Source organism: Equus przewalskii, chromosome 2 (assembly GCF_037783145.1).
Source record: "Equus przewalskii isolate Varuska chromosome 2, EquPr2, whole genome shotgun sequence".
In the NCBI taxonomy this organism is placed as follows: Eukaryota; Metazoa; Chordata; class Mammalia; order Perissodactyla; family Equidae; genus Equus; species Equus przewalskii.
This window is the reverse complement of record NC_091832.1, coordinates 34,915,564-34,929,131: the sequence shown is the minus strand read 5'-3', so window position 1 is coordinate 34,929,131 and position 13,568 is coordinate 34,915,564. Positions and strand designations below refer to the sequence as shown.

General features: G+C 58.0%; 1 protein-coding gene across 2 annotated transcripts in view; it reads right to left on the bottom strand.

Annotated features, from left to right (window-relative positions):
* The window catches only part of IFFO2 (intermediate filament family orphan 2), a 46,751-nt gene extending 33,650 nt beyond the window's left edge, over nucleotides 1–13,101 (bottom strand). The window contains exon 1 of one of the 2 annotated variants that reach the window (XM_008544065.2): nucleotides 12,107–13,101. In XM_008544065.2, the coding sequence (XP_008542287.2) occupies nucleotides 12,107–12,768 (662 nt within the window). In that variant the 5' untranslated portion in view covers nucleotides 12,769–13,101. The remainder of the gene's footprint in view (nucleotides 1–12,106) is intronic. The other variant, XM_070600855.1, reaches the window with a different exon arrangement.
* Between the last annotated feature and the right edge of the window lie 467 nt (nucleotides 13,102–13,568).

The following is a 13,568-nucleotide window of genomic DNA, read 5'->3' as shown; positions in this document are numbered from 1 at the left end:
GCTCAGCCCTCGGCTCACACTATGTCACCGAGTCCTCACTGCAGCCTTGTGAGCTAAGGCTGCCTGCCCACATTACAGATGAGACACCCGAGGCTCGGGTGGGAGGGGAACCCGGGCACCCCGCTGCGGAGTCGGAGCCCCCCGCAGGGGCAGGCCCGGATGGCGGGCCAGCAACCAACCAAGGGGGAGCCAACAAACCAATTTCTTCCTATTCCCTGTGGATTTATTATGCTTAAGGCACAGAAAAGAACAATCTGTGAGTCGGGGAGGGGGCATCAAGTTAATGGGCATCAAGTTAATGCTGGCTCTGCCAGCAGCCTGCCGAGCCCAGGCCTCAGTTTCCCCAATTTGGATAAATCCTGATGTTTTAAATGTTAGTATTTTCTTTAAAGGCAAGTGTAATACCAATTGTAAATATAAGACTTTCCATATAGAACTGTGTACAGAGCCACACGTACCGTCTGTCAGGCCACAGCCCCAGACTGGGGACCTGGGGACAGAGTTTGCAGTGACTGGAGGATCGGGCTTGCAGTTCCCCATCTCCGAAGCTCTAGGACAAGTTCTCAGCCCTTCCAACTCCAGGGCTCACCCCAGAGACGAGGGGAGAGGAACAGCCCACCCTGGGCCTGGCTTATCAACAACCCTGGGGGCCTCCTCATCCCATTTTATACACGAGGAAACCGAGGCACAGAGAAATGATGCAGCCGAGTGCATGGCTGGCAGACAGGGATGGTAGGTCAGTCAGTCAGTCAACACCCCAAGACCCCAGTGCCATGCCAAGGCCAGGGAAGTGTCCTTGTTTGAAGGACAGAAGGCCACAGCCACCTCAGATGTCCCTTCCGTAGGCTGAGAGCCTCTTCTGCAGCACAGACCCCAACCTCTGGCAGAGGGCCTGGGCCTGGTCTCTGGACTCCACCTGACAGGCTCTGAGCCTCCTGCACCCCAAACACTCTGGCCTCTGGGAGTTTTGAAAACCCCTCCTTAAAGGACTACAGTCCTCAGAAGGATCCCTTAGCCCAAGGGTTTCAAAGGAGCCCTGTTCAGGGGACCTGGATTCCAGCCTCTATTCTGCTGTGTGACCTCAAGGAACTGCTCTCCTTCTCTGAGCTTCAGTGCCCTCATCTGTAAAATGGTCACGGGTATGTGAGTGGGAATGGAGAGAAAAACAGAAGACACTGAAGGACAAGCCCGCAGAAGATCTTTTTCAAAAGACAGAAGGCACCTCTACTCATCTGGGATGACCGGGGACGATGCTGCCTGGAAGCAGGGGGGTGGACTAAATGACCTCAGAGGGTGCTCTGTGCCCACCAGGTAAAGAGAAGTCATAGGTGTGAGGGAGAAGGGACAGGCAGGCGGTCAGATGGGAGAGGGAAGATGAGCAGCCTGGCTTCCCCACCCGCCCCTGTCCCTGGGTCTAATCCGAGGCCCAGACCTGATGAGGGCTGGGGAGGCTGCGGCCCCGACAGCCAGCTCTGACCTCCAAGACCCGGCAGCTATCCTCTCACCAGGCAACCTCCCCTGCCACCCACCATGATGTCAAGACCCCAGCCCTATAGGACAAGGGGCCTGGGGTCGCCAGAAGTGGGGTCCTGACCCCGGGGGCTCCAAGTCCGCAGGGTGTAGACACAGGCTCACACCCACGTGCACACACGAGCTCACAAAGCCCCAGCGGCAGACAAAGAGCCCCCCACTGCGGCCCGGCATCAGGCTGGGGGTGGGGGACAGCGCCCCCTCACAGCCCTCCCCTGCCTCACATGGGGGACCGGGCGGGTGAGAGAGCCAGCCATAAGGAGCCCAGACCAAACCAAGAAAGGAGGGAAAGAGGAAGAGGAAAGAGGATGAGAGACAGCAAAACAGAACAAAGGGAGCCAAGCAGCCCACAGGGAGGGAGGAGGACAGGGAGAGGAAAGAGCAGGCAGGCAGGCCAGGCTCGGGCCGGGTCTCGACTCAAGCCTGGGCATGAGAGCAGGCCCCAGATGGTGCGCGGCCTGGCGAGCTCACCCTCAGGCCTCTGCACTGGCTGTTCTCTCTCCCTGCACACCCTCTCCCCTTCTCTTCCACTCTTATGGGACCTTCGAAACACAATCAGGTGATGTCTCCTCCAGGAAGCCTTCTTTGACGGCCCTAAGCTGGCTCAGGTACCTTCCAGGATCCCTGGGTTTCAGGCACACAGGGTCCCACCAGGGTCCCACCCAGCATTCCAGCATTCTCTCTGGTCCTGTGGTCTGACTTTGCCACAAATTTCCCCCAAAGCGATTCCAATCCCGGTCTCCCCGCCCTCCTCCTCATCCCGTTAGATGGCCTTGTGCCCATTACCGCAGGAGGCCAGGGGCAGAAAGGGGGTGCCGACGGGCCTGGGAAGACGTACCAACACTGCCCAGAGGAGCCTGTCTGCCGGAGAATGTCACAGGGCCCACTTAGACCCACTGCTCCTCCCCTCCCCCATGACAGCAACGAGGCGGCAGCGAGCCAAGAACCGTCTTAAATAACCCAAGTAATAAAAATGGCCAATTAAGAGGGCGGGAGGCAGTGTCTCCACTGCGGGGGCATCTCTCCGTCAAGCAGCCGATGGGTGGGGGGCTGTGTGAACCTGCACATCCCAAAGTCAGAGCACGCAGGCCAAGGGCGCCAAGCAAGCACCTCCGAGACACTCAGAGAGGGCCCCCACCCAGCGCCGCCACACGGAGGGGCTCCTGCCCAGGCCAGGGTGCAAATGCCATCTGCCTCCCGGCCTGCCCCTCTCCCCAGGGGCCCCGGCCTCATTCAGTGATCATGCCGGCAGCTGCCAGGGTCTGAACCATCACCTCGCTTACTTTCTCATGCCATCATGCAACATGACTGTCCCCATTTTGCAGATAAGGAACCGGTGGCTAAGAAAAGCAAATAACTCACTCAAGGTCACGTCGCTGATAAGCTGTGGAAACACTCTCATCTTCCTCTCTTCCCAGCTTCTGAGTTCCGCACAAATGCTCTGTCCAAGCTGTCTAGTTTCACAGGTGTCTGCCCCACACCCCATCACAGCCTGGGGAGAGCCAGGGGAGGTGAGAATATGAAGGCACGGGGAGGACGAGACATTTCACAGAGCTTCGAGCAGCCCCAGGTTGTACGGCAAGTTGGAGAAGAAACAGCAGTGTGGGTAGGCCCCAGGGCTTCCAACCATTTAGTCACCATGGGCACATCACTCAACAGTTTATAAAATGCTTCCAGAGGCATCGCTTCATTTAATCTTCCAAATGGCCTCACGAAGTCAAATTTAATACTCCTCCTTTAAGAGAAGTACAACTGAGGCTCAGAGCAGGAAAGCTGTTTGCAATGGGCACCGCACAGGATAAAGGCTGACTCTGGAGCCTGACTTCCTGGGTTCAAATCTTGGCTTGCCACCTAGGAGTGGTCTTTGCCTGGTTCCCTCCATGTCTCTCTGGTCCAGTTGCAGCATCTCTAAAATGGGCCACTGTTAGTACCCAGCTCATAGTGTTATTACGAGGTTATGCGATTTAAACGTTTGCAAACTGCTCTGAATGGAGCCTGGCCAAGAGTCGACATGGTATAAATATTTGTTTGATAAATTAATTAAGTAATAAATATTTATTGAGCCCCTAGTATGCACAGGCTCTACTTGGGCAGATATTCGTCACATGGCATTGTCACATTTGCCTGTGTCCCCAGACTCTGAGCTCCTGGGTAGGGGCTGGCAGCTTCACTCCAGTGCCCAGCACAGCGCCGGGCCCATGGTGGGTGTGCAGCCCCCGCTGAGAACGGAGCCCCAGCTCCTCAGACATCTGCACCCAGCACACTCATCTTCCCCAACGAGAGGCACAGAAGGACCGTAGCAGGGTTCTTGCACCCCGGCAAAGCTCACGGCCCCCAACGGAAGCAAAAGTGAGGCAACCCGAGCCCAGGGCGGAGGCCAGCTTCCCTCCCTCCAGCCAGTGCCCTGTGCTCCCTCCTGCCTGTTATCAGTGGTGAGACCCTCTGGCCCCGGCCCTGGGCACTTAGGGGCCAGGTGTGACCAGAGGAGCATTAACTGAGAGTCTGCCACCTGGCTTTGCTGGGTGACTGGGGGCAAGTTAGCAAATCCCAGCCTTGGTTTCCGTCCTGCAGAATTGCCACAAGGTGGAAATCAGATCACGTGGCAAGTGCCAGACAGGTGGTAACCCGTGATCCCTGCTCCCCAACCCCTCCCCTGCCAGGCCCGCCAGCCCAGGTGTGCCAACCTCTGTGGCTGACCAGGAACTCCCCCCAGCAGAGTGGGGCTCCCCAGTAGGATCATCTACAAAGAGCAGGGTCTGGACGGCCCACAACGGGGGCCCCGGAGGCTTGTCTGCCTGCCACTGCCAGGGATCCACCAGCTTCTCAAGAAATAATTACTGTAAAGTGACAGCAGGAAGTCTTCCCAGAGCAGCAGCCACCTCCTGCTCTGCCACCTGCCGTGGCAATATTGCGATGGGCGCCGGGGAGACCCCGTGCCTCCTCACCCTGGGCCAGCCTCCACCAGCCCTCAGGGGGCATGGGACGAGGCCAGCCTGCGTCTCCCCCGGGGAAGAGCCCTGAACTTGGGGCCTGGAGCCCCAGACTGGACTTGCTGTGAGATCTGGGCCAGAGTTCTTCACCTCTCTGATCCTCTCATCTGTAAGATGGGCATAACCGAGTCCTACCTCTTGGGTTCCTCTAATAATTAACTCCCACTTGTTGAAAGGGGTCATCCCAGAGCCCAGAGGCAGGAGGTACTCAATCGATGGTGGCTGTTAAGTCATTATGATTTATTTTTAAACATTTTCAAAATGCTTTCACACTCCACGATTTCAATTGATTTTTACATCAGCTCTGGGAAGCAGAACTCCTAAGAAACCTTATCCCCACTTTACAGAGCAACAAACTGAGGCGTAAGAGATTACACAGAATGCGCAGCATCCAGCCCACGCCAACAGAGTTACAGAGAGGAGGTCTTCCGCGGGCACTGGACAAGCCCATCTTCCCAGCGTCCCCATTCCCAGGCAGGCAACGGGAAGCTCAGATCACGCCACAGGCCAGCCAGGACCACGACCTGGACTCCAAAGGGCTCTAGCTGCCCCATACCACCCCCTGGGGGCTCAGCCCGGCCACAGGCCCTCGAGGGAACCAGAGGAATTTGCTGGGTTTACTGTTGAGTGACAACTACCCTCTCGTGTACCAGGAACTAAGAGTCAGAAACCACATCCTGCCCAGGCAGCCAGGCCATGGCACCCACCGAGGGTGGGAGGGCGCTCCCCTGGGGCCGGCAGCCGCATAGAAACCTGCACCAGGCTCTCATCTGGCCTGGGATCCTCTAAACACCTTGCAGCCAGCAATGCCCTGAGGCTGCACGACCACCAGAGGCTGCCTGCAGGGCGTGGACCACCCTCTCCCCGCTTCCAGCCTGGTCCTGGACTTCTGCCCACCTCACAAAGCCGGCACCCCTCACCCCTCAGGACCCCCACCCCGCTGCCCTGTGAAATCTTGCTGTGTAATTCTTTTGGAACTTCACCGTTTACAAAGAGTGGTAGATATTTTCCTCCTCCCACTAGCCTGGGACACAGAGCTCAGCATCCCCCTTTTCCAGATGAGGAAACTGAGACTCAAAGAGGCAAAGTGACTAGCCTAAGCTCGCCCAGCTTTTAGCTCCTGCACTGGGGTCTGGCATCTGGCGCCAGGCGATGGTGTTTATTCAAACTTGCTGAACCAACGTGTCAGAACTGCAGGGCAGATCTCCTGATTCCTAGTCCAGACCATTCCCTCCATAAGCCGAAAGTCCCGGGATGTAGAGTCCGTGTCAGTCATCCGTGTCATCTGTGCCTTACCTCCCCAGGCCCATTGGGGGCCTCCCAGCACGCAGCAGCCAGGCACAGAGCCCTCACTGGGGCACAGATACTTGCTCAGCATGGACTGAGGCCGGGCCCTGGCTGGACTCTGTAGGAGAGCCGCCCCCACAGAGCTTACGGGCAGCGGGGCAGCAGACACATCCCAGGCAATTACGGCTCCGGGTGTGGGGGTGCCACGATGGGGGAGGTAATGGGCGCTCAGGAATGCCTGATGGAAGCAAGTCAGGGAAGAGCAACACATGCTAATCCTGAGCACAGAGGACAACAGGGCTGCCTCCTTCCCTGTCCCCGGCCCTTAGCCTCCACGACACAGGAAATAAACTGAACGCCAGCCCAGCTTCATCTCCCCAGTGCTATCAAAAGCAAGAACTGGCAAAAGCCAGAACTCCAAATGAAAGTCCACAGCCTCGGGTATCACTGACACATGGCACGGTTAAATCAATTCCCCCGCAGTCAGCGCATCTCCTTGCAGTAAAGAGCGTGTTCAAATTCTGGGTCTACCCTTCTGTGTCCTTCAAACCCCGACACGTGTGGGGACGCGGCCAGGAGCCTGGAGAGAGAGCCTGAGAGTGTGTGAGATGAGGATGAGAGCAGGAGTGTCAGTGTGAGTGTGTGTGCAGGGGGTGGGGGCAGGGGGGCGGGGGGGGCGGGGGGGGGGGACTCGCATCCGGTGGCCAAGCGAGGCGAAGGCCCCGCCTGCATTCCTGGGAGAAGGAATCTTCAGCGTCAGCTGTCTCCCTGCTTCCTGCTTCCTCTTCTTTTCTGGGACCTCATTCCCTCCCTCTAGCTTGAGGCTCTGAAAATCCCTCCCAAATTTGTCCCCAAAGAGAATGCCAGCCCAGCCAAGAGTGTCTGGAACACTGAGGAGCAAGATGGAGGGGGTTTTGTGGGTTTCTTTTAAGAGAGGTTGGGAGAAAAGGCGGGGGGTGGCCAGAGATTTCCGGAGGCACAAATCAACCGCTACGAGTAGGAAGAACCCCCTCCTTAGAGATGCGGGACAAAGCAGCAGCCCTTTCTCCTCCGCCCCCAGCACCATCTCTGGCGCCTTCCACAGGACAGAGAGCGGCGACGTGTCCTGAAATGGATGTGCTGGGCAGTCCAGCACTGAAGGCCTGTCCATGAAGGGAGCAGACGGTGCAGGGGGAAGGGATGGGCTGGGGGGGGGTGGGGGGAGCCATACCAGCAGCCTGCTAAGCCCCCGGTGCCGTAACACATGAGCTCACTTATTCCTTCTCAGTCCCTGGGGGAGCAACATTCTTCTCCCTCTTTCACAGAAAGCAGTGGCTCAGGCAGCTCAGAGAGGCCAAGCAATATCCCATAGTCACACAGGGAGCAGGAGAGCTAGGATTCGAACCCTTTGTCCACCATCTCAGGCTGCCTCCCAGGAAAATCAGAAATAAAGAGTCCGCGTCCGTGGCAGCTTCAGAAATGACGGAAGTGGCAGGGAACGAAGCCCTCCGGCCAGCCCTCCGGGGCGGTCTTCTGGCTCTGGGGTGTTCAGGGGCCACCACCCACCTGCTCAAGGGCCACCCAGGGCATGACGGGAAAAGGCTGGGGACACTCCAGCGGGCTCACCCACCAGCCCTTTTTGGAGCCCTCCATTCAGGCCAACAGCCCAGCCCTTTCCTGCTCACGATCAGAAATAGCTGTGACAAAAGTTCCTCCCATCTCTGAAAGTGGCTTTTTAAAAAATGCTTAAAGGCAGGCACACCAAAAGCGGCAAGAACTCTAGCAAGCCCCGACCTCAGGCAGATGGCTCGGGCGTCACCTCGGAGCGGCAAGGAAAGCTCCCAACGGCAGACAGAGGTCTGCCCAGCTCGGCTTTGGGGTTCAGCTGCCTCTGGGCCTCAGTTTCCACCTTCCTAAAATGAAAGTACTCAGCTGAGTCAGCGACTTCTTTGTTTCTCTTTTTTCTAAACTGTAGAACCCTGTTTCCCAATTGAATCTCCCTCCATATGTCAATCTGAGAGTCACTGAAATGGCGCTTCTGCGGTTAATGAGGGCCACATCCCAGGTGCTCAGCCCCCACTGTCCCCAGAATCGCCCCAAGACACCCTGCTCTAGAACCCAGGGATCCAAAGGGCCCACCAGGCTAAATGAACACCGTGGTCCCTCCTGGGTCTCAAAGCTCCCATCGCCCCAGGCACCAGGGAAAATAAACCAAGCCCTTCATGCTGACTTGAGTCAGGGGCAGACATTTGGCAACCTACAGGAGGAGGGAACGAAACCAGCCAGTTCCAAACCACACTGGGCCTGGGGACAGGAGAGGGGGATGCCCAGACTGTCATTGCAGGAGGCAGAAAGGGCAGCCCTGACTTGGGCCCCTTCAAGTCACAGACTCTAAGTGTAGAGCGAGCTGGGAGAGATCACCAGTAGAAATCCCCTGGTGTAAAGGTGAAGGACCTAAGGCTCAGAGAGGGCAGCAACTGGCCTGAGGTCACACAGCGCCTAGTGGCAGAGCCAGACCCAGAGTCCAGGTCTCTCAGATGCCAATTCAGAGAACTCTCATTTGTTTCGAGTTCAGGCAGATTCAGCAGGACTCTCCCAGGGAAAAGCCCCCAGCCTACAAACTCAGAACAGGATATTTTGGTGGCACTGGGTGGTGACGGGGCAGTGATGTTTGTTTTGGTTTCCAAATCAACGCCTGACAACCTTGTCGCGTTACAGTTTCGGCGACCACATCTCCCTTGCGGTAAAGAGCTCGGAGCTGCCTGGAGCAAGGAGAAGTCAAAGCAGGAGGGTGCAGGCCAGGGCCCAGGCACTCACCAGGTGAATGGATGAACAAAATGTGGTCTAACCATACAGTGGACCATTATTCAGCACACAAAGGGATGTACTACTGATAGACGCCACGACACGGGCGAACCTCAAAAACACTACCTAAGTGAGAGAAACCACACACGAAAGACTACCTATCGTATGGTTCTCTATATATGAAGTGTCCACAAAAGGCCGAGCTATAGAAACAGAGAGCAGGTCGGGGGCTGCTTGGGCTGGGTGGGAATGGGGGCGAACTGCAAATGGGCACGAAGGATCTTTCGGGCATGATGCAAGTATTCTAAAGCTGGGATTGTGGTGATGGCTGCACAACTCTGTGGACTTACTAAAAATCATTCAATTGTATGCTTAGAATGCAAGGATTTCAGGATATGCAAATTATACCTCAATAAAGCTGTTTACAATATTTTACATAAGTAATAATACAGGTAGTGGGACGTGGCTATAGTCACAAATCATGGAGGTGGAACCCAGAAGGCCTCTAGCTTGGAGAACACTGACCGACACATGCCGGGCTGCCCTTTGAGGAAGGAAGTTGGGGTCTCCGAGGCTCTGAATTCCTCCAAGTGGACCCAAGGAGACCCTGGCACAGGCTTCTTTCATTGCTCACTGCTTGGGACTCCGTGCTAGACATCCTGGAAGAATCTGAAGCCTTCAGAGGCCAAGAGTCCAGACAAACACCGTGGTCTCATCCCTCAGCCTCGACTTCTCTTCGGGACGGGGGACCGGAAGTGGGCTAGGAGCTCAAACTCAGATTCACAGACCGTCAAAGCCGGGCAGACCCTTTGAGATCATCTAGCCAAGGGGTTTTTAAGCTTTTTAAAAAGTTGATCATATGCCCACCCTCCTCCCAAAAGAAAATTCTTAGGAGAAACTCAAATACAGAAACAAGTACAAATAGAATGTTACTCGTGTAAATTTCTATCCTAGGTTCAAATATATAACAGTTATCTATTCTCAATTCACTCAGTGAGGCTGATGAGGCTATTTTGACCATTAACACTGAGAACCGGCATTCTGGATGACAGCTCCACGTCCCGTTTAATTCCATCTCCAGTTTTGGCTGCAGAGTATCAGGAAAATCCTGACTCACACAGAGAAGTAGTTACGAATGGGAATCGTTTTTAGCAGTTTGCTTTGCAATCTCAGAATGCTCTTCAGACAAATGGACAAAGGAGGAGAGTGGCCTTTACTTGAGGCCGACCACTAACAAATTAGCCAAAATGTGGACTTTGATGAGTTAAAATGAAGAACTTAAAAGTGAGTGAGCCCATTTTTATGACCATATGAACATTTTAATATAATTTTAAATATTCATTTTTATTTAATATTCAAGGAACCCCTAAAGCATCTCTGAGGAAGCCTGGCACTTCGAGGAGCATAGTTCTAGCCCATCCACCTCTCACTTTACAGAAAGGGAAACTGAGGCCCAAGGAAGGGAGTAGACTTGCTTTGGAAAACCCCAACTTGAGCCCTGAATCAATGTCAGAAAAGATGCGTCTCCCCAGTTCACAAAAGAATGGGGAAAGAGAAGGTGCACACGCACCCCAGAGGGCGGGAAGAGCGACACCCGCACTCCACCTGTCTTGGCAGAGCCCGTCTCATTCCAGGCCAGCGCCAGAAGCTGACATCACACCCCACGCCCTGGGCGCAACTTGAACAGAGCATTGCTCAATGCCAACCTATCTGCCTCTAAGACTGGGCACGGTTTTCCATCTCCTTAGTAGCCAGGTCCAAAAAGCACACACACATTAAAACAAACAGCGCAAGCCTAGGGCATGACGACACCATCCCCAGCGGCAGACAGTAGGGCCCATCCCTCCGAGTTTCACCATCGAGAGCAAACGCCTGTTTCCCTTCCCCACCCCAGTGAAGCTGCCCACGAGGGGCAGGGAGGCAGCCTACCTCCTGCCTCCATGGCGAGTCAGCAGGCCACTCTCAAGTCCTCAAGAGAGACTCCCAGCTCAGGAGAGTCGCTCGTCTCGAGCGGGTGTTAAGACCTAACCCCAGAAAGCCAGGCTCTGCAAAGACCTGAGTCTCTGGGTGTCTACTCTCCGCTGGCTTGACAAAGAGCCCGTCACCTTTATCACATCAGCTTGATTACTTTATACCTTCCGAAAAGCATCACCGCCCTACTCGTCCTTCATGCCACAGTGGGTGGATTTTATTATGCCCATTTCTCAGATGAGCAAACAGGCTTCCAAGTAGTTCAACAATCTCACAAGCAGGTGATGGAGCAGGCACCTGAGTCCTGCTCAGGAGCCAGGCTGCCCAGTGGAAGGAGACGGAAGGAGATCCATGCCCAGCTACCTGGGCAGACCTCTGTGCTCATGTGAGCACCAGGATTCAAGGAGCAGAAGGAAAGATCCTTCTCAGCACATCCTCCAAGCCCTGGAGTGCAGAGCCCCGGCTGCCAGTGCAGAGTTGCATGCCTGGGAGAGCAGCAGCCAGGACCAGAGGACCCCACCCCCACCCAGGCCTGCGATGTTCCGATGCTACGGACAGACCCGTCTCCTCTTATCAGAGAGCCGAGCAGACAGCACTGTCAGCCTGGCTGCAGGCAGGAAGCAATGTCGGTCTCCCAGCTGGGGAATCTGAGCTGGGCAGGATGTGCTAGCCAGTCCTGCAGGCAGTCTGCCCTACACTCCAGCCAGAGACAGTGGCCTGGGTCCATTCGATGTCCAGTCTTCTAGCCCAAGCTTCTCTCTTCCTGTGGGCCTTTAGGGCTGAGTTTGCTGGGGCCCAATAAACCAGAACAATAGCGCGGTGGGGAGAAGAGGAGCGAAGGGAGGTGTTTTTAAAAGCCTGGGGCCAGGCTGATGTAGGTACGCTTATCCAGCCCAGCCAGCTGGACCTTACAGAGCCGGAGCAAGACGGCAGACCCTGGCCCTAGCAGGCAGGGGCGATCTGTCCATTTTCAAACACTTGATCTCATTTAACTCAAGGAACAAGAAGCCAGTGGGTTGGTTAAGAGTTTTTTCTTTTCACCCATGAAGGCAGGGGAGCCCCACTGCTACACCCTTAGGAAAATACCTAAGCTGGGAGACAGACTAGCCAGCAATAGTTAAAATCACTAGTTCAAATCCGGGCTTCACCACTTATTAGCCAAGCCACCTTGGACAAGTCACTTGCATCTCTGTGCCTCAGTTTCCTCATCTACAAAATGGGGATAAAAAGGCCCTACACTCTGCCGTGAGGATTAAATGAGATCCCATAAAACACCGATGATTATGTCACCCAGAAGACAACTTGCCTGGTCCAATGACGGCGCCGAGGTGTCCCCTACCGTAGTCAGCGCCCGCCCCCATTCTTGGAAGCAGATAACTGAGTTTTCCAAGCGTGTGCAGGCGGGCGCTCTGCAAACACAGCTTCCAGCCCACCTGCTCGGACCAGCTGGCCGGTCCCGACCCCTCCCGAACACATTCCGCGGCTGCCGGGACCTGGACGCCCCCTCCCCAGGAGGTGCGGGGGGAGGGGCGAGAGCCACTCACCTCCGCTTGTACTCGTCGCGCTCGCGCTTCACCTTGGCCAGCACGTTGTAGAGCGCGCGTATCTCGGGCGTGATGGTGTCGATCTGCACGCCCACGCCGTCGGGGTGCACCCACGACACGCCGGGGCCCTGCACGGTCTCCACGCCGCCGCCGCCCGTGCGCCGCACCTGCGTGTAGCTCCAGATGGTCCCGGGCAGGCGGCCGTAGTGCTGCGGGTGCGAGCCGCCGCCGGGGGGCAGGCCGCCCAGGGCCAGCGCGTTGGCGTTGGCGCCGGCCGCCGCGCCGCTGCCGTGCCCGCCGCCGGGCGCGGGCGGCAGCAGCAGCTCGGGCCCGGTCTGCACGGCCTGCTCGCGGGAGAAGGTCTTGTAGCGCAGCCGCCGCTCGCGCTCGCTCTGCTGCTGCTCCAGCTGCTTCTCCAGCAGCCGGTTGCGCCGCTCCAGCTCGTGCACCTTGGCCAGGAAGCAGCGGAAGCGCACGTTGAGCCCCTTCAGGAGATGGATGTTGGAGCCCAAGTCGTCCCGCAGCGCCGCCGTCACCGGCGACGGCCCCGGCCCGGCCCCGCCGCCGCCGCCGCCGCCACCGGGGCAGACCCCGCCGCCGCCGGCGCCCGGCGGGCAGCCGAAGGCCAAGGCCATCTCCCCGAACAGCAGCGAGTTCACCATGCGCCGGCTGCGCGGCTCAAGGCCCCGGGCCCGCGGCTCCAGGTGCGGCTCCAGCTCCGGGCAGGGCTCCCGGCGCGGCCGGGCCAGGGCAGGCGCGGGCTCCAGCGCGGCCGGCCGGGCGGTTCCAGATGCGCGCCAGATGCGGCCTCCGCAGCGACGCGGGCCGGACGGCCCCCGGATGTGGGCGCCGAGGCGAGGGACGGACTCGGGCCGGGGTGGAGGCCGCGGCGGCTGCGCGAGCGAGCGAGCGAGGGTCGCGGGTCCACCGCCGGGGCTGTCAGGGACGGTGTGGAGACGCCGCGGCAGCCGCGCGCAGAGGACCCTCGGCCGGCACTGCCCCTCTGCGGCGGGCCCCGCCCACTGCAGACACAGGCCCCGCCCCCGCGCTCGCCCCGCCCACCCCGCCGCCCTCTGCGGCGCTCCAGGAGCCCGAGGCCCCGCCCCCGAGGCCGCAGCGCCGGGCCACGCCCACGGCCCTGGGCTCCGCCCACTCCAGGGCTGCGCCGCTGTCCCGGCTCCGCTGACAGGCTGTCCGCAGCTCTGGCCCCGCCCAGCTGCCCATCGAAGCACGCCGTCTCCTGCGCCGGGTCCTGCCGCCCGGCACGGCTCCGATTCTTCGCCCGGGGACGCGGACCGCAGAGCTGCACCAGGCACGCGGTTAGCTGGAACCGCCGCAGAGCCGGCCCGGCCTCTTAAAGGGGCCAGCATCCTGGGCAGCGCTCGTTTCCCCCTTTAGGGCGCCCCTTCCCCCACGTCCTCTGCCAGGGAGGCTCCGCTTCTCTTCCTCTCCCACCTCAATT